Consider the following 23819-nt stretch of genomic DNA (forward strand, 5'->3'; position numbering starts at 1 on the left):
GAATTGGAAGGCCTTAAGGGTGAGTTGCATGAAGGACCAGTCCACTTTGTCGAAAGCCTTGGACGCGTCTAAGGCTAATATTGCTGTTTTATGGTGGTCTGAGGTTGCTATTTACACTAGATTTTGTGCTCGCCGGATAATATCCCCTGTTGATCTGCCTAGTATGAAGCCAGTTTGGTGCGGGTTGATTATTTTAGGAAGGACTGCCACCAGACGGTGTATGTTGGCGTCTATATTTAGTAAGGAGATCGGTCTAAATGAAGGGCACTCTCTGGGATCTTTTCCCGGCTTTACTAGGAGGATAGTCGTGGACTCTTGCATTGTTGGTGAGACGGAGCCCAACAAGCCAAAAGAGTTAAAAAGGGCCATAAGGACAGCCAGGAATGGAGGCAGAAGAGCTTGTAGAATCTTGTTTTAAACACATCAGGGCCCGGGGCCCTAGTTTCTAGCGATTTAATGGCCAAGACTACTACTTTGCATGCGATCGGGGCCTCCAGGGCTATTGTGTCTGTCTTTTTGAGGTGTGGGAGGGAGGCCCCTTCAATATACTGCTCTTGTTCTGTTCTATTGCGGGGGGGGGGGCTGTTATAGTGTCAGAGAGGTGGGCCGCGGCCAGCTGTAATTTAGCTTCTTCCATGTATTGGATCTTCTCTGTAGGTCCTGAATGCCTGTTATGGTACTCTGTCGCTTTATTTTGGCTAGTTTTTCCACCAAGAACTTGTTTGCTTTATTGCTCTTGGCGTAATGGCCTTGCTTAGTCCTGGCTAGAGTGTGGGCATTTTCCTCTGCATAGTGGGCTTCTAGTCTGTTTCGGGCTATCTGTAGGGAGTGATGGGCCCTCAGAGACCATCCCTTCTTGTTTTTCCCTTCGGCTGTTATTATATCTTTTGTAGTCTTGTGCGTTCCTCTAGTCTACGCTTCCACTAGGCCGCCGCATGGGCTAAGAGTTCCCCCCTGATCATCGCCTTTATGGCACCCCAGGTGTTTGCTGGTGAGGTGTGCTCTGTGGGTTTCTCCTGGAAATAAGTTTGGATTGCTTTAGCGATGGCGTCCCTCGGTGCTGTGTCATTGAGGATTGTATCGTATAGGCTCCAACGAGGTCTGGCAGGGGATTGCGAGTTATAGGCCCGGGAGGTCAGCATGACTGGGGCGTGGTCTGACAAAAGTCTTGGTTTTATGCTCACATCATCGACGGAAGGCGAGCAGTTGTGGGCTTGTCAGGAGAAGGTCTATTCGTGAGGAGGTCCGATGCACATGTGAGAAGGAGAAATCCTTTTGGCCCTGGTGTAGTACCCTGCAGGAGTCCACCACCCCCAATGACCTAAAAAGGTGAAGGAGTCCTGTGGCCGTCTTGAAGTCCCTCGGGGCCGATGGGTGAGATTTGTCCATCTGGGGATCTGGGACTCCATTGAAGTCTCCCCCAATTATCACTTGGCCCTCAATGAAGGGGAGAAGCTTGGCCTCCAGCGCTATAGAAAGACTCCTGTCCTTCATTGGGTGCATAGACTGAAATCAAAGTATAACATTACCCAAAGATCATACCTTGATTCCTGCGCAGTGTCCTTCCAGCAGTACAGCCTCTGCAGCGCCTTAAACTGGATACCTTTCGCCAAGAGGATTGCTGTGCCACCTCTCTTTGAGCCACTGGAAGCCAGGTATTGGAGTGGGAAATGTCTGCTTTGAAGGCGGGGCGAGTATAGTGGGAGCAAGTGGGTCTCCTGCAGGAAGATCACTGAGCCCCTCAAGTCATGCAGTCACTGAAGCTTGGATTTGCGCTTTGTGGGTGCATTTAGGCCCTTCACATTAAGCAAGATAAAGTTCAGTTTTTGATGGGGCTGTGATTCCATGGGAGAGTCTGTTAGGGAGAATTCTCTGTAAAGGCTAATTTCCCAAACCTAGTGAGTCCCCCAGCAGCTTTGCTGGATTTTTTGGGGTTTAATTTTTTCTCCTGCTAAGAGTGAGACTCTTTTTCTCCCACTCTCAGGCATGATTTGAGAATGTCCTTTGACTATGTAATGTGTTTTATGGGCTATGGGGTCTTTTACTCCATAGGGCTTCATGTGTTTTTGGTATATGTGTTACACAGCACCCTCAGTGCAGTAACACAGGGGTGTCATAGTGACCCCCAAACATAGACTCCATACTCTGGGACTGACTACTGTCTCCCAGGGCATGTAAAGTCACCATTGACTTTACTAGTCTTAAATTGTGAACAGAACCAGTACAAACCATCATATTGTGGAAGTACTGGTAGGGGTAATTCGATTGCTCCTGGGCTGTTTTCCAAGGGGGCACTGTCCAGTCCCCCCTTGTCGAGTTTCTGGCTGGTGGCAGTGGTTACCACGCAAAATATTCCACCGGAATATTTCCTATGGGATTTTCCCATTCATTTTAAACGCACCACTTTTTTGGTGCAGTGTTAAAGATACCGCTGGGTTATTTATTTCATATTTATTCCCCGGTTGGGTCTTTTTGCCAGGACTCGGTTTTAAAATGGCGTTTGTGTTCGCCTCTGTAACTCCAACCCAAGTCGAGCCCTTTGTTCCACTTTTGGCGGGCTTCTGCACAGAAGCCTCTAAAAGTGGTGCCACTCTGTCTGGGTCTACAGGATGTGTGGGAGGGGGGAATAGGCACCCTGGACTGAGTTGTCTTGGCAACTCAAGTTGCACTCTTGTGTGATTGGCCCAGTGGTGAGCATGTTTGATTGACAGCTAGGCTGATGAATGGGGGTTTTGCTGCATAAAAGCATGGCTTTGGGGACTGGAACTTCAGAAGTCGCCACAGGACCTAAAGAATCCGAAGAGGGGAGAAGCTGAGCCATCTACAATGACAACACCACCGGTGGAGCCCTGCTGTACGAAACTCACCACTTTCCCGACGACAGAGAAGATCTTCTTCCAGGAGAGTCTTCTTCCCTTTGAGCTGGTGGGACCAACCAGTTCACCTTTTTCGCCTTCCTGGATCGTCTCGTGGTCGAATTGCCCGTGCCAACCACCCCAGCGGCCGGATAGCCACGCTTCACCACTACCGCGAATAAAAAGGGTAGTACCTTTTAGCTGGCAAACTCCGCGGCTGGTTTCTTCCCTGGCAGTGCAACGACCTCCAGCTTTCCTCCATGTCGAGATCTTCTCTTCCCCTGGACGAAGCCCTGACTTGCACCCGCTGCCAGGAACAACTGCCCCCGTTGGAGCTTTGTCACCATTTCAGGGACTGTGTCCCGTCTGGTCTCCCTTGCAACAGACTGTCCAAGATGTCCCGTAAATCCTTGACTATCCTGGGGTGACCTCGGACCCGTTAACATTACCTTTCTAACTTGATCCAACCTCTTTTTGACTTTCCTGCAAAGACTTTGAGTGCATTTCCACTGTGTGATCTTGGGCACATTCCGCCTTGCTCTCTCCCAGAGTGGGCCTGGCCTATGAACTTTTTGCTCTACAGTAGACCCTGCCTTTCTTGACTTGCTGTGTCTTTTTAAAAGTGTTGGTACTGTGTGATTTTCCTATTCTGCCTTTTCTCTCCCTCTTTTTAACACATTATTGGAGTGCCATCTATGGTTACGCGTTCGCCTCTGTTTTGCTAAATAAGTGGTGTCTTAACATAGACTTGTCCAATAATTAATTAGGGAGGTGTATATATTCCTAGTGACTGTGTTTGAACTTGCTTGACATATTAGTGCCAGTGTTTTTTTTACAAGTGTGTTTTTAAATAAATAATTATATACTTTTATACCCAAGCTCTGGTCAGTGTTTGCTTGTACTACTGTATTTCTAGCCCTATTGTGTTTACTCTATATACTGCCTAACTCTTCTTGAGAGAAGTCTGACTGCTCAGCCACAGCTACCAGGTAAATCTGGGTTTTGCATACTGCTACCAATTGGGTTTACTGCTAACACCTGTAGTCCTAAACTTTTTGCAGTGGTCCCTAAGGGAACTGCACAGGTTTCTGCCTAGCAGAGTCATGTTCCGCCAAGGCGAGGGTGAGGGGGAACAAATGGGTCAATTCTAACCGCCATACAGATGTATTTGTGTTACGGTCCCTTTTTTTAACTTTTGCTTCCAACTATAAAGCATCAACAAAACAGTGGCAGTTAACATCCAACTTACTGCCAGTAACCATAATGTTGAACTTAGGTTGGGATGTTTACCCTTGGGCCTTTAGGCACCATAGCGCTTTTAGGCCAGGCATAAGCTGTGTGAAGGCCGGGTTTGAAAGCTTCCTGATTTCCGGTGGTATGATGAAGGTGAGCCTGGGGTGGATGGCCGCTCGGGTATGTTTGTTGTAGTAGGGTTCCTGGCTTGCCACCCTTGGCTACCTTCGCCCAGGTATTTTGCTTTGGTCTGGATGTCTCTTTTCTGGTTGGCGATGAGGGGCCCTACTTCTGGGGAGAGCATTTTTCGGATATCTTCTGCTTCATCTAGTGAGCTGATGATACAGGATGTGTCGTCCCAAACAAATTGTAGAGTGGCAGGGAAGAGCCAGCGATAGCGCACCTTTTGGTCTTGCAGAAATGCTGTCAGGTGTCTGAGCTCTCTCCATCTTTGTGTCGTTGCCACCGCTAGGTCTTTGAAGATTTGTAGTGGTGATCCCGGAAATGTTAGGTCTCCTTGTGTCCGACTGTCTGTTAGGATCTCTTGTTTCATGGTAAAGAAGTGAACCCGAGTATTTCATCTGGCTGCCTGTCTTCTGACTGGCTTCCTTGGGTGGGTATTCTGTGGGTGCGGTCAAGAAGCAGCATCGGCTTGTCCAGGTGTGGGAGGAGAGTTTGGAAGAGCCCACCAATGTAGGCCGGGAGGACCTGGTCTGTGATTGAGGTCGGTACTCCCTTGATCCAGAGGTTGCTCCTGCAGGCCCTATTTTCCATGTCCTCCTATTTCCCTGCCAACTACTCACTTTTCCGCTCGAGCACCTGGATCCTTCTTTGGAGCTCAGCCACCGCCGTTTGGTCCGTTGCGTGATCTTCCACCTCTCCAACACTCTGTTACACTTCCAAGACCTGTTGGTCCAGCTGGTCCACCTTCGTTGAGACCTCTCCCCCCCATACAGCTCCGTAATTCTGCCTTGATTTCCGAGATAAAGGATTTTAGTTCCTCCTTAGTAGCCAATTGCCCTGCTGGGGGTTCCTGCGGATGGCCCGGGGCTTTTGCAGCATCCATTTTCTTGTTTTTGTCCTGGTGCTGGAGAAAGGCTGCAATGTCTGCGTTCTTCCGGGGTTTCTGTGGTTTTGCCATGAATGGGGGGGGGGGTTGTGGACCCTCTGCGGATTAGCCGGTACTGTTGATTTGGCTCAGATGGAGGTGGTGTTGGGCAGGGCCTCTGGAGGTGTCCCTGCCGTGGGGATGTTGCTGGTGGACAGAAAAGGCCCTTTGCGACACCCACCTTACTCAGGAGTGGGTCTATGGGTTGCTCTGTGGGTCTCTCCCGCGCTGATATCGCTAGTCCCTCCCCTGGACCGGGTCTCTCAGACTGTTCCTCCACCTGGGTATGCTGCTCACCTTGCCAGTGTGTTCGTGGAACTAGAAGCCGGCAGGGAGCGAGTTGTCCCTTTTTCCTTTTTGTGCTTGGAGGTGGCGTGGTCTCCCTCAGTGATGCTGTTTCCTTTCTGCTGGTGCAGCTGCAGTGTTGTGGCTCTCCCGGACGTGATCCTTCGTTCCCCCTCAGGGCTCCTGTTTCTGTGGGGGCCACGTATGGGCTGTTCAGCTCCTGGTCTTTTACACGTCCAGTGCAGGCATTATTGGGGGCGAGGTGGGGATCCCCGACACTGTGCTCTGACCTGGGCTGAGCTGCAGCATCCCCTGCAGCTCCTCCTTTGATCTGTTCCGCTCCCTCCTACCTCGGGTGGCTGTGGGGGGGCTCTGGCCTCACCTCATCCTCTGCTTGTTTTTCTGCTCGTTCCAGGCCCTGGTGAAGTCAATTGCAGTGAGGTCCCCTCCTCCCTCCGACCAAACACCGTCTATTTTGCTGTTCCAGCCGTCGGGTGCACAGCCTGCGGCTTCCTGCTCCTCGCTGGAGTATCTTCGTTGGGGGAGGGCGGTGGGTCTCGGACACCGCATTGGCTGGCGGAGCGCCAGCCATCTTGAGAGACCTCCGACGTGGATGGGGCGCTTTCGTTTGATTTGTCTGCTTCTGGGCCAAGAAGCTCTTCACCGCTTTCCCCTGCCCTTTACCTCGGGTTCACGTTTGCTGCCTGGTTCTTGGAGCATTTGCTGCCTTCTAGGACCGGAGTTTGGCATGTTCGTATGCCAGGCTTCTTACAGAGGCTACAGGAGAAGCGTCCACATCGTTGGCACTTCAAGCCACGCCCCCGGGTTGCATCCTTTTTATGCAAAAGGACATGCACAGTTAAATTGATATGTGTTACTTTGTATCACGGCATGAAATATTGGAATATGGTGTCCCAAAAGGGTTCTAATTTTTTAATATGTACATCACATTTTTACAAGACCTTCTGATCAATCTGGTTGTAGTTTTTCAGAATTATGCTGATGAATCCCAGGCCCTTTTTTCGTTTGTAGTGTACCTATCAAGCCAACTTCTCTCCCTGACATACTATTTTACTGAAGAAGAGTTGATGACAAGAAATTACCTTCAACGAAATTGGGGCGACAACTTCTATGTTTGACTCCTTTGACAATATTATCTATGAAGATCAATATGTCTTCTGAGATTACTCTCTCTGGCTTTTCCATCCCAATTCTTGGTACAGTCAAATCTCCTGGGATGATTTTTGATTCCACGCTATCTATGGAATCTCAAGTCTGCACTATTCTCAGTTCTGCAAACTATTACTTTATGATGTTAAGGCAGCTGAAGCCTTTATTATTGGAGGCGCATAGAGCTACTGTTGCCAATGCCATCATAGGACCAAACATGAAATATTGCAGTGCCTTCCTTGTATGCCAGATCTGCGAAATATGTTTTACAGCGAGCACATTGGCTTGCATTGTTACCAACACTCATAGATGAGACCATGTATCTCCAACCCCTAACATGCTACATTGGCTTCAAATCAAATTCAGAGTACATTTTAAGCTGCTTATGCTGGTAATTAAAGCCCTTTGCCCTTGCTCCTGTTTATTTAAACCAGCACTTCTCATGGCCCATGTCTTAATGCAACGTTCTACACCACAACAAGCAGTGATTATTCCCATTATTATAAAAGGGGGGCTTTTGGTAAACGGGTTCTGTACTTGCTGCAAAACTCTGGACCACTCTAATTAAAGAAACTTTCAGAACTGCAGATCTCTTTTGCAAATTACTACTTATTAGTATTGCTTAGGTCTGTTTCCTGGTATAGTAACCTGCACGCTGAGATGCCTCGGGCATTAGTGCCTTGCACACACCCTGATAGAAAAAAATGGCACTGCAAAGCATTACCTGTTTTCAACTTGTGGTTGAAGTACATTTAGCATCTTCCATAATCTGATCATCTTTTTTTGTATTGCTGTTTGGCCCCGGTTACAGTGACTGCACATGCCCACAGATTTCCACTTAGAGGGAACCACATTGGTCCTCCACATCAAACTCATGAGAATGGACACTAGGGCAAAAGTGATAAAATACAGTAAGTTGTTCATAAATAAGCAAATACCCAGTGAATTGCCTAGTCTGATCTCATCTGCTATATTTGAAATCTCTGATATTTTGCTAGCTGTATTTTGGGAGAAGTAATGTTTCCACTGTGTCTGCCATAAAAACATATCCTTTCTCTGTGACTGTTAGATCAGCATCCAGGAGATGACTATACCAATCAAATAAGACTTAATAGGTAATTTGTATAGAATTCACAACGATAGGCACCATAGCCAGCAATATGTCAAAGGGCTGACGACACATGTAAGCTGATGGAAACCTGAAGATGCCAGGTGGCATCTCCCTCTAGACTACAGTACTGGAGGATACGTCGCTGGGATGCAAGTAAACAGGTCGGTCTTCAGGATTTGTCCTTAAAACGCAGGACACAAACATTGCATTATTAATCTTGTCTTTATACTACATGCTTGTACATGGTTGACATAAAGCAAACATTTGCATCAGACCGTTTTATGGAGAAACTGGCCTCATTAGGAGTCTGCTGGTAACCCGCTGGTAGCACCGGCGGGTTACCGGCAGACTCACCTTACCGTTTCCACTGTCCGATATCCTGGTAATACCGGGATATTACAGGCAGAGTAAAGCCAGTAAGTTCCCATTCCCGTAGAGTCCCATAGAACTCCACGGGAATGGGAAGCTTGAAGCACCGGCACCGGTAGTAATGGTGCCGGTACTTCAGTGAAAAATCTGCCGGTAGGGGCCAGAACGACCGGCAGGTCAGGCCTGCCGGGAAGTTCACAGCCCCTACCGGCAGACTTGTAGTTTGCCAGTATGGAAAGGGTCCCGGTAACCGTTGTTACCAGCACTTGTTTCCAGAGTGGCAAACTTGTAATGAGGGCCACTGTACCTTAATTGTCATTGTAGGATTCCTTAAACCCTGTAGTGTCTTTAAGTGGCATCAGATTCAGTTATCTGGCAACTGCCACTTTATTAACCCCCTGATCAATTCCTAATTAGAAAAGGTACATTTAAGTTTTAGCAAAGTACCAGCCTTCCAACAATTGTCAAACTACTCAGTATTGCTGCAAGAACTTCTCCATCGGGAAATGTTCCGAACTCAAGGGCCAGCTCAGTAAGGTTTGTGACAAATCTGAGAATGTCATCCCTTCTCCACTAGGGGGAGATCTTTCCAATGGGGCCAGCGCAGTGCGTCCACAGTACAATAGTCCCCCTGGGGGTGGTGCAATGAGAGAGGATCACATGGAGAGGGAAGCCCCCTATGGGACTGGGGACGAATATTCTCAGGGAACGTGGTATTCCCCCGCCTTAATGAATGCAACCCCTTCTCAAATACCAAATGCTCCCACCCACCCCCCCCTCCCTCGGTAGAGCAAATGTGCTCTCTTGCCAGGGCAGTCACTTTAATATACTTGACAAACCTAAAATACTAGCGAATACTAAATATCTTGTATATGAGAGGGGCGTGGCTTGATGGCTACGTGAGAGGACGCTCCTTGGAGGAGCTCCCGATGATCCGATTTTGATCCTGGGAAGAAGTGATGGTTTTCGGCGGACTTTCGAGCCCACGGTGCATCCAAGGGTGCATGAAAGTGGGGGGCACATGGTGAGTGCCCTCCCCGCCAGCAAGACTGCATATCCACAGAACTAGACTTCGAAGAAGGTGGCGGTCGCGCAGTGGAAGGGCAGCACCCAAGATGGCAGCCCGTGGACAAAGGGCCATAAATAGTCCGTGGAGCTGAGGAAGACAAAGCCGGCCAGAGCGGGGGCGAGCCTAAGCAAAGGGATGCGTGGCATGCGTCTCTGGCCGGTGGCAAGAACATAAGTGCGGGCCCCCACTGAGGAGGCCCTGGTTCGTGGCGTGCCAGCAGAGCGAACCCGAGTTTAGCGGAGCCTTGCTGTGAAGGGGTCGCGGCGCCGGAGACACAGCTGGGCGCGTGTGCCCAACCGATGCAGCAGGATGTCCTCCAAGGTGGTGCGACCCTGGATCAAGCAGCCCACGATGGAGGCCTACGCTAGGTCGCCCCTGGGCGCGGAAGGGGGCAAGAGCAAAGAAGCCCCTGCGGTGGCGACGGACCCACCGGGTACTATCCAGGAGGTGCTGGCAGCAATTGCCTACTTGAAGGTGGCTTGGGAGACGAAGTTGGGCCTGGCCATGAAAGAGCTGCAGGAGGGCCTAGACCTTAAGATCGGAGCGGTCCGAGAAGAGGTGAACCTGTTGCGTCAGGACGTGCGAACGATCGCGGAGCGCACTGGGGAACTGGAGAAGGAGTTGGCCCCGATCACGGAGGCGTGCAATGCACATGCTAAGGAGCTTCATGCCCTCGTGCAACGAGTGGGCAATCTGGAGGGCAGAGCAGGCAGAGGGGCGCGCCAGGCGCAACAACATTCGCATAGTGGGTGTTCTGGAGGGAATGGAAGGATCAAACCCCACGGAATACGTTGAAACCATGCTCTTGCAGGAGATTACAGGCGGGGAGCTGACCCAGGGGTTCACGGTTGAAAGGGCGCATAGGGCCCTGACCAGGAGACCAGCCCCAGGAGCCCCTCCGCGGCCGTTGATCGCAAAGATCTTGAACTATCGTGACCGCGAAAAGATCCTCGAATTTTTCCGAAAAGGAGGTACGATAGAAAGGGGGTCAGCGAAAATAATGGCGTATCCGGAATATACGCTGCTCGTGCAGCGGAGTCGATTGAACTTTGGAACTGTGAAAAGGAGGCTCAAAGAAGCAGGCCATCGCTACATGTTGCTCTACCCCGCTAGGTTAAAGGTGTTTTATAAGAATAGATCCCTCTTCTTTGAGATGCCGACCGAAGCGATGGAGTGGCTGGATATGCAGGGTCGACCTCAGGAATCGGATGCCCAGACAGAAGCGGCTGGAGATAAGTAGCACGCTGCAGAGGCACCCGTGAGGCCATAGTTACGACATTGGGACTGGAATATAGTACGATATTGTGCTTGTGGGGAGGAAGTCATGGTATCCGCCGGCGGGTCCTGTTGAATGCACTTCTCCTAAATAGATGACTGGGAGCTCCTGGGGAGCACCCTCTGTACCCAATAGTATTACACTTAGTTAGGTCACTGTTAGATAGGTGACACCCCGTGGGGTCCTTGTCCTCGGATACGAGACAGGTCCAGACGTGGGTAGGCCTGAGATCCAGGGATGGAGCTGGGCTATTGTTGGGGGTTGGCGGGAAGGGGGTAGAGGGGGAGTTGTGTGCAGTGGTGTGAAGTTGGGGGGGGGGTGTTGTTTGTGAATAGAAGGGAGAGAGCCAGGAAACGAACCAGCACGGGGAGCATTATGGGAAGGGATGGGATGGGGATAGTCCGACCAGATGGCATCGGGTAATCTCAGAATTGTGACCTGGAATGTACGGGGCCTTAACAGCTACCTGAAACGCAATAAAGTGATGTTGTACTTAGAGGATGCGTGTAGACATAGCCCTGCTGCAGGAGACCCACCTTACTAGGGAAAGGCTGGAGGTGGTCAGGAGAAAATGGAAGGACAATGTTGTGGGGGTGGCGTACTCGGCGTACGCCAGAGGGGTCATTACTTGGGTGGCGCCTCATGTGCCGTTTCGGGTGCTTGATTCTACGGTGGACCCGGAAGGTAGAATGGTGGTGGTGACGGGCCTCCTGGAAAACAGGGAAGTGCATATAATAAATGTGTACGCCCCCAATAACGACACAGCGGCTTACTTTAGGACCCTCTACAGTAAACCTGGCCCCATGGCAGGGGGCACGTTAGTGTGTGGGGGGGTTTTAACTGTACCGTGAATCCCAGAATGGACAGGTCCAAGGACAGGGTAGGGAAAACGGCACCGGCGGCCAAAGCCGGGGTACCTTGCTGAAAGACCTAGGCCGAGAGGATGCGTGGAGAAGGCTGCATCCCACGGATAGGCAGTATTCACACTTCGTGGCGCCCACATGACTTGTGACAGCCGAGATAGTGAGAGACATAGAGGGAGCGGAATACAAGGCCCGAGTACTATCTGACCACTCGCCCTTGGTGGTGGACTGGAGACAGCAGCCCCCGCGACCGCGGATCCCTACATCGAGACTCAGGACCGAGGCTCTGCAGGACGAGGGGTTTCGGGAGGGCCTGAGGGATGCCATTGAAGAATACTTTGATATAAACACGGGAAGCGTCAGCTCTGTGGGCACACTGTGGGAAGCGTTTAAGGTGGTGGTGTGCGGGGTAGACATTTCCCAAGCTAAGAGGATACAGGGGGGTATCGAAAGGGAACTCCAAGAGGCGGAAAGGGAGCTAGAAGATCTCACGCGTTGCGAGAGCACCGCTCATGATAACAGAACCAAAGTAAAGGAGCTACAGTTGTCCTACAGCGCACTCTGGGATAGGCTATGCAGACCCAATTACAGGAAATATAAGGAGAGGATACACGCAGGGGGCGACAGGCCGGGCAGACTGCTGGCCTGGCTGTATAAGAGTGAGACCCCCCGCTCGGTAGTCAGTGAGATCAAGGATGAGAGAGGTTGCATATGCAACACTCAGAAAGAGGTAAATGAGGAGTTCCTTAAGTTTTATAGACACTTGTATGAGGACACGGGGGAGGATATGTGTCGAGACATACTGGACACATTGGAGGACATAGAACTGCCCACCATGGATGACCTAGAATGCGCGGAGTTAGACGCACCCGTCACCTCGGATGAGCTGGAGGTAGTGATTCAGAATTTGCCCACTTGCAAGGCGCCTGGTTCGGATGGGCTGCCTAGTGAGTTCTACAAAACATACAAGCAAGAGCTGCTTCAGCCACTGCTTGCCACTTTCAACGAGGCCTATGAGCAGGGGGAACTCCCATTGTCCCTCCGCGAGGCTGTGATCATCCCACTCCTGAAACCAGGCAAGCCGGCCGTGGAGTGCGGGTCTTACAGACCGTTGTCCATGCTTAACCAGGACAGCAAAATACTTAGGGCTGTGCTGGCCAACAGACTGAAGAAGGTGATTGGGAAACTGATACACCCAGATCAGACAGGATATGTTCCAGGCAGGAACATCACCGATAACCACAGGAGGCTACACCATATCATTGACCAAACTGAGGATGACACGGGCGAGTTGGCTATAGTGTCATTAGACGCGGTCAAGGCCTTCGACTCGGTACGATGGCACTGGCTGAAAGTGGCCCTGAAGGGGTACGGAGTGGGACCTGGATACCTCAGATGGGTCCAGTTGTTTTACAGCACCCCGATGGCGAGAGTCAGGACAGGGTCCACAATCTCAGATAAATGGCAACTTTGCAGGGGGACCAGACAGGGATGCCCCTGGTCACCCATGCTATATATACTGGCATTAGAGCCGCTGGCAATATGCCTGCGACAACAATATGGGGAGGTGGGCATAAGCACTGTCAGTGGAGGGCACATGATATCACTATATGCGGATGATATGCTCCTTTAATTGCGTTATCCAGAAGAAAACCTGCAGTATGTGCTGGAGGTAATAGAACGGTACGCCACCCTTTCGGACATATCGGTGAACCCTAGAAAGTCTAGTCTGTTTCCTTTGGGCAGATACAGGAATGTCCCGGTACAGAGGCTGCCCGTCCTGCCAATACCATGGCAGCCCGTGACGTTTAGGTATTTGGGAATAAATATTTACCACAAGGTCGAGGCAGAACACAAGCATAACACGGAAAAGGCAATAGAGGGAATCAAGAACAGCATGGTATTTTGGTCTAGATTGCCCCTGACCATGATGGGGAGGGCGGCCTTGCTCAAGATGGTGGTCCTGCCTAGACTCTTGCACTTTTTCGTGAATGTCCCGTTTTTGATACCTACGAGCCTATTCGCGAAACTTCACAGCGTGTGTAGGGGTTTCGTGTGGGGCAGCTCTAGGAATAGGGTTGCTCTGTGGAATCTCCAGAACCCATGTGACAGGGGGGGGATAGGCCTGCCTAATTTTGAACTCTATTACCTGGCGGGGCAGCTGCAGTACGTGGCCAGGTGGCTTTCGGCTGAAGACTCGGCGGAAGCTAGGCTTCTGCGTGGAGACTCAGCCCCATACTTTCTGATGGAAGTGGTGTGGTTGTGCAGAGACAAACTGGTGGGCAGGGGGCGGCTACTGAGGCTGGGCTGGGAGATCTGGCACAGGACATGGAAGATTGGGGGGGATTCGGAGCCGTACTCCCAGCATGCCCCTTTGGCGGCGCTGTGCGGGAGTGACTCTCAACTACTTGAATCGGTCCAGAGATACTGGGAACAGGTAGGCCTGGCCACTCTTGGGGACATATGGCAGGAAGGGGAGGCATTGGACTTTCAGAGGTTGCAGGAAGAGACGGGGGTACATGGTGGCCAAAATATAACCTGCACTAGGCTTGTGAAAAAGACTAGAGAAAGATGGCCCGAGACAGTGCTAGCGTAAGACCCTGACGCCTCCCTGGAAACTATGTATGATGTATCGGAGGGCGGGCATGAAATATCGAGGACATACGAGCTCCTGCGAGTAAGGGCAGGGAAAGAGTTGCTTCAATTGAGACACGATTGGGATCAAGAGGTGGGAGGACCCATGACAGACGGGCAATGGGAATGGGCCCAGAGGTACCATAAAAAGGTGTCCCGGAACGCAAGATTCCAACAGCTTCAATTGTACGTTACCCACAGGGCTTATTTAACTCCCGGGAAGATTGCAAAGTTTGGGGGACCAGCTACGCAGCTATGCCCCAGGTGTGGGGAGGTGAATGCGGGAGTGCTACACATGTTATGGGCTTGCCCGGAAGTGCACATATTTTGGGACGAGGTTAAGACGAAGCTGGCTGGTGGGGGGTGGTGTTGGATGTGGAATCGGCCTGGTCATGCATGCTTGGGCTTTTTCCTAGACCCCGGCATTCAAAACACATAAGCAAGATGAAGGACCTGGCTTGTGTTTTGGCCAAGCGCAGGATTGCCATAGGCTGGAAGGCAGCCCACAGACCTAAGGTGGAGCTATGGTGGGCGGACCTCTTGAGGTGGGCGGAAGCTGAATCTGTAGTCTGGTTTGAGGCGGTCACTAGGGGTTCGAGGAGGAAGTAGGGCCCTTGCTGGCCTGGCGGCAATTGGTGGCCTCTATGGCAAACTCTCATCAGGGTAACAACGGTACAGAGGGCCCCGGATGATGACTGCCTAAGTACTGTGCTACCCAATGATGCTCCTTTAAATGACATGTGAGAACCAGCTCTAGTTTAAGGGGGGGGGGGAGTTGGGGAGTTCTAATGAAAATGTGTTGAACTATGATGCTTTCTATGCTTTGAAACAGTTGTAGTGTGTTTGTTTGACTTCAAAATAAAATAAAAATATTTTCAAAAAAAATAAAAATATCTTGTATATGAGTTGAAAGTGAGTACTGTGAAGAAGAAGATCATTGATAGTCCGAGGATCACTCCAGAGAAGCAGAGTGAGCGGTCTAACTTCTCACGAAATGCCATTTGCCTGAAGAATACAGCAAGCCAGCGTGGAAGTTCAAATGGAACCCAGCTGGCAGGCAGAGAGAGAACGATCCTCCTCTGAGGAACTGCGAGAGCCGGGCACCGGGCGGGAAGAGAGAAACCAAAGGGGAACCGGAGCCTTGAGGAACAGCATAATGGCTGGAGAAATGCTGTTACCTACTGAGAAGCAAGAAATGGGTACATGGATTTTCCAAGTGCGTTGGAGGTCTGGAGAAGCCAGGTGGTGAATACAACCATTGGAGAAAGAGGATCTGGTACCCTAAAGGGACATTGCGAATCTGGGGCACACACTCATATGGAAACAAAAGTATGAGAGTGCCGGTGAACCTGAGAAACCCCAAGAGGAAGGAATCTTCTGTTTGGCAGGAGGGTGAAACAAACATATGTGATAACAATCACATGAGCCACGAGAGGATATTAGCTTGGCAGGAGAGTGAACCAAGCTATATTGCGAGTCTGGGACCCGCACCCATGTGAGAGCTTGAAAAGATCAAGGACACAGGAATTGATCAAGAGGAATCCTACATTTTATAACAAACAGTATCAAGTTTGTCCAGTGACATTTGCCTAAGAGGATAAAGGGGTTCAAGAGCTCAAAACGAGCACAACTGAGAAGAAGTCTAGGGGAAAGGAGCACAACTCTAGCATGGGAATCTTACATTTATGAACATTATTTCATCATTTTTCATTACCAGAGAGACTGAGAACTTTTCTGTTGATTGAAAACACAAAGAACACATGTTACTTTAAGAAGAGTTCATCCTTGCAAAGTTGCTTTAGACTATTGTGTTAGGGACAGAAGCAGGTTTTTGGAGACAACAGTGCCAGACTTTTTACTTTCGGAATTCCTCAAAATTACACTAGTTTTCTTTGAGGCAGCGAAGCACCACTTAGTTTTAGAGATATAGAAGCGTTTTTCCAAACTTTTCTTATTTAATAAAAGTTTATACCAACAAACATGCCACCATTGTGTCCAAGCCTTAATTCTGCACCATAACAGGTTGTTTGTTTCTACATTCCAAGGCATTTCACATCTGAAACTGTGCATCTTCTATGGAGCTCTAACAAGACATACCTCAACATATTTAGGGCCTGATTCAGTGTTTTTTTCTGTGGGAATGCACCATTAAAAAACATGTCTGTGAATCAGGCCCTTAGTGTCTCACTGTGGATCATGCAACAATACCCAGATATGAAACTAAATATGTATACTTTCAATGTACACAAATATGTTCTATCTTGTTTTTACTGCTACAGCATGTCATGTATCCACAATGTCACTAGTAACATTTTCATCTTCGACATACTGCTCACACCACACAGTCTTGCTATCAGTGCTTCTCCATGGGCACATCTCTTCTACAGAATGCGCCTCTGCTCTCCCTGACACTATGTAACTGCTTGCTAGTGCCAACACTACCCCACCAATGCTGACAATTAGTTGCATTTGGCAATGATAGACTTGTGACTTTAAATACCCCTCTGTACAACCATCAGTAGGGTTAATTTAGAGTTCAACTATAGACCAAAAAAGGCCAAGTAAGACCAAGTAATGTTTGCATAATAGGAGGAGTGGGACACACATCGCATTAGTGCCAGGGCAAATTAATAAAACTGTGACATTACATTTAGCATTGTCATTAGGATAGAAACACTAGGGTTGCCTCCAAGAAATAGACATATAGCAGATAACTTGATGAACTATACTTAATAAACTCTGCCACCACTCCTTCCTGGCACAACTGGTGGATGAGGTAGAAGTGAGGTATTGGCAAAGTCTGGCAATAACAGTTGGGATTCCTTCAATGTATGTAAGTGTACGGCATAAAGATACTAGATTCATCTTGCACACCTAGCAGGGAGAAGAATGGGGGGGGGGTATGAAGTTAGAGCAAGGAAGGGAAGATATAGGAAGCTGTGAAGGGGGAGGCAGGACTGAGAGCCTGCAAAAAACAGAGAGGGGACACATTGGATCTGATGTCCTAAAATTATGAAAGCAACAAAACAGTCCCCTCCATGCAATTTCAGCTGTTTTTAAAAATGTGGATTTTTGTGTCAGTCTTAACTGCATGGATTGCATCACTCCTGGAGACATATACAAGCCAGTCAGACACAAACAAGCTGTTGCCTTGCAAAGTTTTTCATGTAACTCCTATTCCTTCTCAGTAGTTTACGTTTTTATTTTAGCCGAATATGTATAGATCACAGATGCATTTTACTTTTTCAACAGAAATGCTTAAGTCTGAAGAGTCCATTCGGAAGGAAATGGCAGCAAGATCCTTGGAGGTATTCTGTATAACCAAAGAGGATTACTGGAACAATGTTTTTGAAGCAGGTAATAGCTGGAGCAAGTTATTTTGTGTTTGTAATTTTGTTTTAAGAACCCTTTTTCATGAATTGTTCCATACTCATTATTGCATTATTGTGAATTTTATAAATTAAATAATATATCCACAGTTCTTTCTGTAATGCCATTTGATTGTGGTTGGATTAATATGGTCAGTTTATTTCATATGTTGCAAAGTAGTAAAATATGTGCATACATTGTAACCCACTGTGATGCTATTAACTTCTCTATCTGTAACACCCTCACATACATCCATCCATTCAATGAACACAAACTCATCAGTCATCCATGTATCTTTATACCCACACTTACCATCCAGATATATACACACACATACATTGTATCCAGTCAGACACCCACACACACAGCATTTGTCCTTTAGCCATGTATTAATTCATACACATATTCACAATCCATCTATCTACACACTAAAACCCTTCATCAGGTTAATTATTGGTCCATCCATTCAAGTTCACATATACCATTCATCTATTCACATACAGGCACACACACAAACCCACCCCCCATCCATACACCCACTAATACAATCAGTAACACTCCATCCATCCACCCTCTCAAATTTGCTATCCATACATCCACGACTCCATACACACACCTGCCACACACAGTCTTAAATAATCTATCCACCCAGAGACAAACTCTCTGTCCGTCCATGCAGCAAATATGCATACCTATCCACACATGCAGCAACTCTGCGCACACACATAAACCTCCCATCCTTATTTACACATGAATGCTCCATAACTCTATACATAAACAAATCATTTTGACCCATCCAGCCGCAAACATGATCACCATCCAGTCACACACAGCCCATCATGACTAGCTTTACACACAGACCACAGACACATATATACACACACCCCCCACTAAAGATTTCACCATTTGTCCATCCACGCAAAACTACCATCACTGACACATACGTTCCATCCATCCACAAAAAATCCCCATCTATTTATCTAGGCATCCATATGTGGACACGCATACACTCATGCTAATCATTCAGCATTCATCCACTCATACATACTCACATTCAACATCCATCCACGCATACAAAATTTTAATCGATCCACATGTACACAAAAATATTTGTTTTTCACCACATATTCATCCATCTATTTACTAACTCATAACACACAGTCATATCCACAAACACACTCATCCAACCACTGACAGGGCAAATTAGCCTGCCGGTCCACTAACTGATACACACACACACACACACACACACACACCAACCCATCTATGCACACACTCACACAGCTAAACATCCACTAAACATCCACTCACAAACTCAACCACACACACACACTATAATGAAGGCCCATGTGGAGGCCGATTGATGGGATTGGGGAGACCCCCACCCGCTCCTTGATGCAGAAGTTTAACAGTGGATACCCCAGGCCCCCAGTCCATCATCAGCATCAGGATAAAGCAAACCATCAGCACCCTTAACAGGTTGTAGTCTGACAGCCTCGAAATTCCTCGGACCGGCCAGGACTCTGAATTCCTGAATCATAAGCATAATAAGGGACAGGTGAGGAGACTGATAAAGCCTCCCTCCCATCTGTTTGGCCCCTGAGGAGAGGCACAGATATACCCATAGACAACCAGAACCCTTGGGCGAATGCAGCATCATGTTTAACAGTTTTGAACAGTCCTTTAGCTACTAGCTTGCCACTCCTGCCCATCTATGTTTAGAATCTCAGTAAAATTGCTGCCAGGTATGCTGAGAAATATGGGGCCTCATTATGACCCTGCCGGTCCGGAAAGAATGGTGGTGGTAAAACCACTGCCACCGTTGTTTCAAGACCGGCTGATTAAGAGTCCTGCAGGTTGGAGGTGTCACTCCCGCCAGGTCTGACCTGGCGGGATTTACACGACCCGCCTGCAGGCGCAAATGGAAACACCGGTTCCGTCATAGACGGAACCGGTGTTTCCATTGTCCCCATCCCCATGGAGTCCTACGGGACTCCATGGGAATGGGGACTTACAGAATTCCGCATCCGGAATTCCCGGGTCACCGGGGTCGTAATGCCCCGGTGATTCCGGGAATCACGTAGGCGGAATGGTAATACGGGTCCGGCGGTAGCCTGCCGGTTTTTCCGGCACGGTTACCGCCAGACTCATAATGAGGCCCATGGTGTTTGTAGTGCCTGGCCAGTCCTTCCTAAAATGCCAGCTAACTAGTTACCGAAGGACTGGTTTCATCAATGTGGAAATTGCCCAAAATTGACAAGGTCGTGTGAAGGGTGTAGGAGTAAGACTCAGACACATAGATGGTATGTTGATTGGGGGAGTTGGAGGAAGTTCTAACTAGCTCTAACTCCAAGAGGGGTTTCCCTGCCTTAACAAAACCAGCTAATGAAACTGTCAGCGAAAGAATGTCTGAAGTAAAGTTTGCTGTCCTGTGTCCAAATCCTAACCTATTCCTCACAAGCTAAACTCAAGAAAAGGATGAAAAGTGAAATGTCTCTTTAATGTCTGCCTGCAGCCCAGTCTTGCAGTTCAAACAAAAGTTCCAAAAAGGTGCATAAAAGCAAACAAATGTTTCACAAGACTCAAGGGGTTGATTCCCTTTCGGCCAGTCGTTCCAGCTGTATCCAACTGTCTCTGTGTCTTCAATGACCAAGGTACTTCCTTGTCTTTACTTGGTAGACCTGATTCCCAGACCCTGCGACAAGGAGGAATGGCATGGATACCTTTTCCAAGCCGTCTTGAGGATCCCAGACCCTTTCTGAGCAGACTGTGAGAAATCTGAGGGTATTCTCACTCCTCGACCCCTTGTATCCTCTGCGCAGGTCGCTAGGGAAAGGCCATCGCTATTGGATCCCGACACTGGGGGCGGAGAAGTGAGGGATGATCACCTGGGTGGAGCATCCTTGGGAACTGGGAGTGGGATGCCCTTGGGTGAGACATGGTATCCACCTTTCCCTAGTGACAACCAACCCCATCCTTCCCCAACCTTTATGACCTATTGTAAGCCAGTTCCCCTCATTTCCACAATTGACACTTGACAGTACTGGGACGAAGAAGAGGCAACCAAAAACAATAAGGACTATGCTCTTTTACCACTCTAGTACTGGGAAGAGGAAGATGCCTGCTAAGAGCAGTGAATGCCAGGCAGGACTGAATGATCATCCACGCCTCCAGCCTGTCAAGGGGCTGCAGGTGTATGAATGGAGCCCAACCCAGTGGCAGAAGAAAACAACAGGAGAAGGACCAACAGAGGATCGTGCAGCATAGCGTGGGAGTGGGACTGCCTGGAGCAGACGAGGAAAGGTGAAGGGAGTCGTGCTGGAAGGCTGCCCTGTTCCTTTCTATTCAACATGCTCATTCCCCTGTGGTGGAGGACCCCCCCAGGAATGTCTGAGGGGCAGGAACTGGAGTCCGGGCATTGAAGGAAGAAGGCTGTGTGATCCACACTGCAGCACAATCATTCAAAGCGACCAGTGAGTTTCGGAGACTTCAGAAACCCGGTGCGTGTTTGTGAACTTTAACCTTTCTTGAAATACACTGTATTGGAGGGGTTGCGTGCAGCAAGAAACACATTTTCGAAGTTCTCTGAACAATGAACTCTGCTAAAGTGAAACAAACAACTATTGAACTTTCTATGAAGGGAAAACAAACCCTAAGTCAAAAGAACCAATTATTAAACACTGAATTGAATTAAATTTTGCTGCTGAACAGAATGAAACAGTTGGAATTTAAAGGAGAAAATAAAGTTTCAATCCATGCAAACCATCATATATGTATGTGTTAAAATTAATAGAATTATAAACCAACAACAGTATGCTGAAATATAACATGATTTGAAAAGCACAAGCAAACAAAGGATGCTAAAGCCTGATTTATAGTTACATTGTCAACATATATGAAGGCTACAAAATTATCTGAACTATACAATTGAAAACAACATTAACTAAACTGTGGAAGACAGTGACATTTTGTGTGTTTTTATTTTAATTGTGTCAATTGGAACTTAGGGCAGGGAACCCAGAGTCCTGACTAGACGTCTTTCATTTCAAGGTCATTTAAATTGTGTGATTTGGAACTTGGGGAAGGGAACCCTGAGTTTTGGTTTGGGCACGGAGATCCTGAGATCTGAAAATATTGTATCTTAAATCCAAGAGAGGGAATCCTAACACCTTTGTCGAACTGTTTTATACTTGGGGAAGCAGCTGAAAGGGAAGCTACGAGCTGGAAGAAGCTGAGAATTATATGTTGAACACTGTTTTCTTTTGGTTGCTGACGTGCCTACACATTGTACAGATTAGTTGTGAGGGCCAGCATAGGTTTTGGACACAGACGGATTCCTAAGATTAACTCTTTGACTCAGACTTTCCTTAGTTTATTTAGGTAGGGACATTCCACCTTAGTATAGGGCAAGTTAGTCCTTTTTCCATCCTGATATTTAAGTTAATAAACTTGGTTGTTTTTGAATTTGGAATCTGTTTTCTGTGTCCTTCTTCATGATGCATTCACAAGACCCAGCTTCCAGGTACTGCGACTAAGAAGAATAGCCTGTTTCTGTCTCCCAAGCTGTGATGAGGGTCCCAGAGCCTTTCTGAGCAGACCCGGTTTCCAGGTACCACGACGAAAAAGAATATCCTGACTCTCTCTCCCAAGCTGTGCTGAAGGTCCCAAACCCTTTCTCAGTACCCGCTCTCTGATCCACTCTCCTGCAAAGTGAGATACTCAATGTACTTGTTCTCACTGTCTTCACATTCACCCACAGCTTTGGTGTATTCTCCAGCCTTGGTTTATGATTGTCACTTTTGTCTGTAAGCTTCGTATTCCACTGTGTTACTATTCAGGGTGCACTTCCCCAGTGTGGGTCCCAGACCCCCCTTCACTTGCTTAATTTCACAGTTCTCTTCATCTGGATTCTTTTTCCCCCACAACCTTGGTTTACTCCCCTGCTAAGGTCTGTGAATACTATTAGTATATTCAAAGTTTGTATTCTTTCTTGTTACAGCTTGGAATATATTTTCCCAATTTGCATCCCAGACCCCCTTCACTTGGTGTCTTTGCCATTGTGAACATTCTCTTGGTGCTTTGATATGGGATTCCTGCCCCTTCTGAGTCTCACTGACCCTGGGATTAGCCACTCTAGAACCTTCAGGGCCTTGGCTGTCACCCTCTGGTTGTTTGCGTGTCTTGCAGGAGCTTTGGTGGCTTCTCCGGTTCACTGGGAGCTTCTCTGTTCTTCGCTGCGTCTCCTCTGCAGTTCGGCTGTGGTTTCCTCGCACTGCAGCAGCTCCGGTCACCAGCGGGTAACTTCCCTGCACTCGGGTCTGCCTTCTGCGTCGCAGGCCTTTTGGGAGTGCTTCTCTCTCTCGGGCACTGTCTGCTTCTCAGCTCTTTTCGACTCCTCGTACCTGGACAATTTAGCAGCCCATGCTATGTCGAAAAAGGAAGATGCCATCATTCTCTTCCCTCTCTGCCTTTGAATAACAGCTGGCCAATAGGATCGTCCCCAAGACTAGAGCGGGAGCATTCGTTCTGTTCAGTGATCTTCATTACTCGTGGCCTCTTCATCTTCCTAGTAGTTCTTGCCTGATATATACTGCAAATAAACATGGGTCCTTAGATAATGTGGATTTGGATGGGTTTTGAGTGAAGGTGAAAGGGTTAAAGGGATACTGCGTTGTCCCTAAGAGGTTACTACTCTCAATGGGTCCTCCATCCCCATGAGATCCTCCCACTGAGTACCACCCCCAGGGCAACTATCGGGTAGCGCCCTCACCTCCCTGGCCTCATGGAAAGGGGCTTCCCCATCCAGAGCAGTGACAACAACTCAGGATTCGTCACACTAGACACTATAAATACTGTGATTTGGTTTGGACAGAGACAATATGTGTTCATTGTGCTTGGCCTCTCACTGGATCACCTTAAGTCATAGGAGCTTGCAGATGGAATCCCAACACAGTAACTGAACTGCTTAGCTAACAGAAAGCCAAGAATGTAAGGCATAACAAAGCCATCAGCTGTGAAGAAGGTGAACAGGTGAAACCAAGATTTTAACCCTGCCTTGAAAGCATGAACTGCAAGACTATGTTACAGCACGCTTACTGTTCGAATCAGCTTCAGGTTCCATATCTGGCTTCTAGTTACTGAATAACATGGTTTGCTGGACCTGGTTTCCCGCCTGACTGTAATGTTGGAATCATAAGGGCAGCTGGAAGACCTGCTAGACTATTAAAAGGCCTTGAAATTTTGTTTTTTGTTAGGGTGTGCGCTTTAAGGGACTGGGTTGGTGTGGCCATTACCCGATGTGCCTCCCAGATGATGGATGTGGCAGGGTCCCATAGGCACGCCTCCCACTCTAAGGCACAATATTTTACTCACATGGTCATTCAAGGTCCCAAACACCAAGTGAGAATATGGTTGTGACATCTCTTCAAGCAAAGCAGAAACAAGTCATGAAACTAAACAGCCAATTGTAGTAAACTA

At 48.4% G+C, this 23819-nt stretch overlaps 1 protein-coding gene across 2 annotated transcripts in view; it reads left to right on the forward strand.

Moving 5' to 3' along the window:
* The window catches only part of ANKAR (ankyrin and armadillo repeat containing), a 1891262-nt gene that overhangs the window by 1014396 nt on the left and 853047 nt on the right, over positions 1 to 23819 (forward strand). For both annotated transcript variants that reach the window (XM_069615641.1, XM_069615642.1), the window contains exon 12: positions 17226 to 17330. In XM_069615641.1, coding sequence (XP_069471742.1) covers positions 17226 to 17330 — 105 coding nt within the window. The remainder of the gene's footprint in view (positions 1 to 17225; positions 17331 to 23819) is intronic.

The sequence above is a fragment of the Ambystoma mexicanum genome, chromosome 9 (genome assembly GCF_040938575.1).
Source record: "Ambystoma mexicanum isolate Mex_15411 chromosome 9, UKY_AmexF1_1, whole genome shotgun sequence".
Classification (NCBI taxonomy): Eukaryota; Metazoa; Chordata; class Amphibia; order Caudata; family Ambystomatidae; genus Ambystoma; species Ambystoma mexicanum.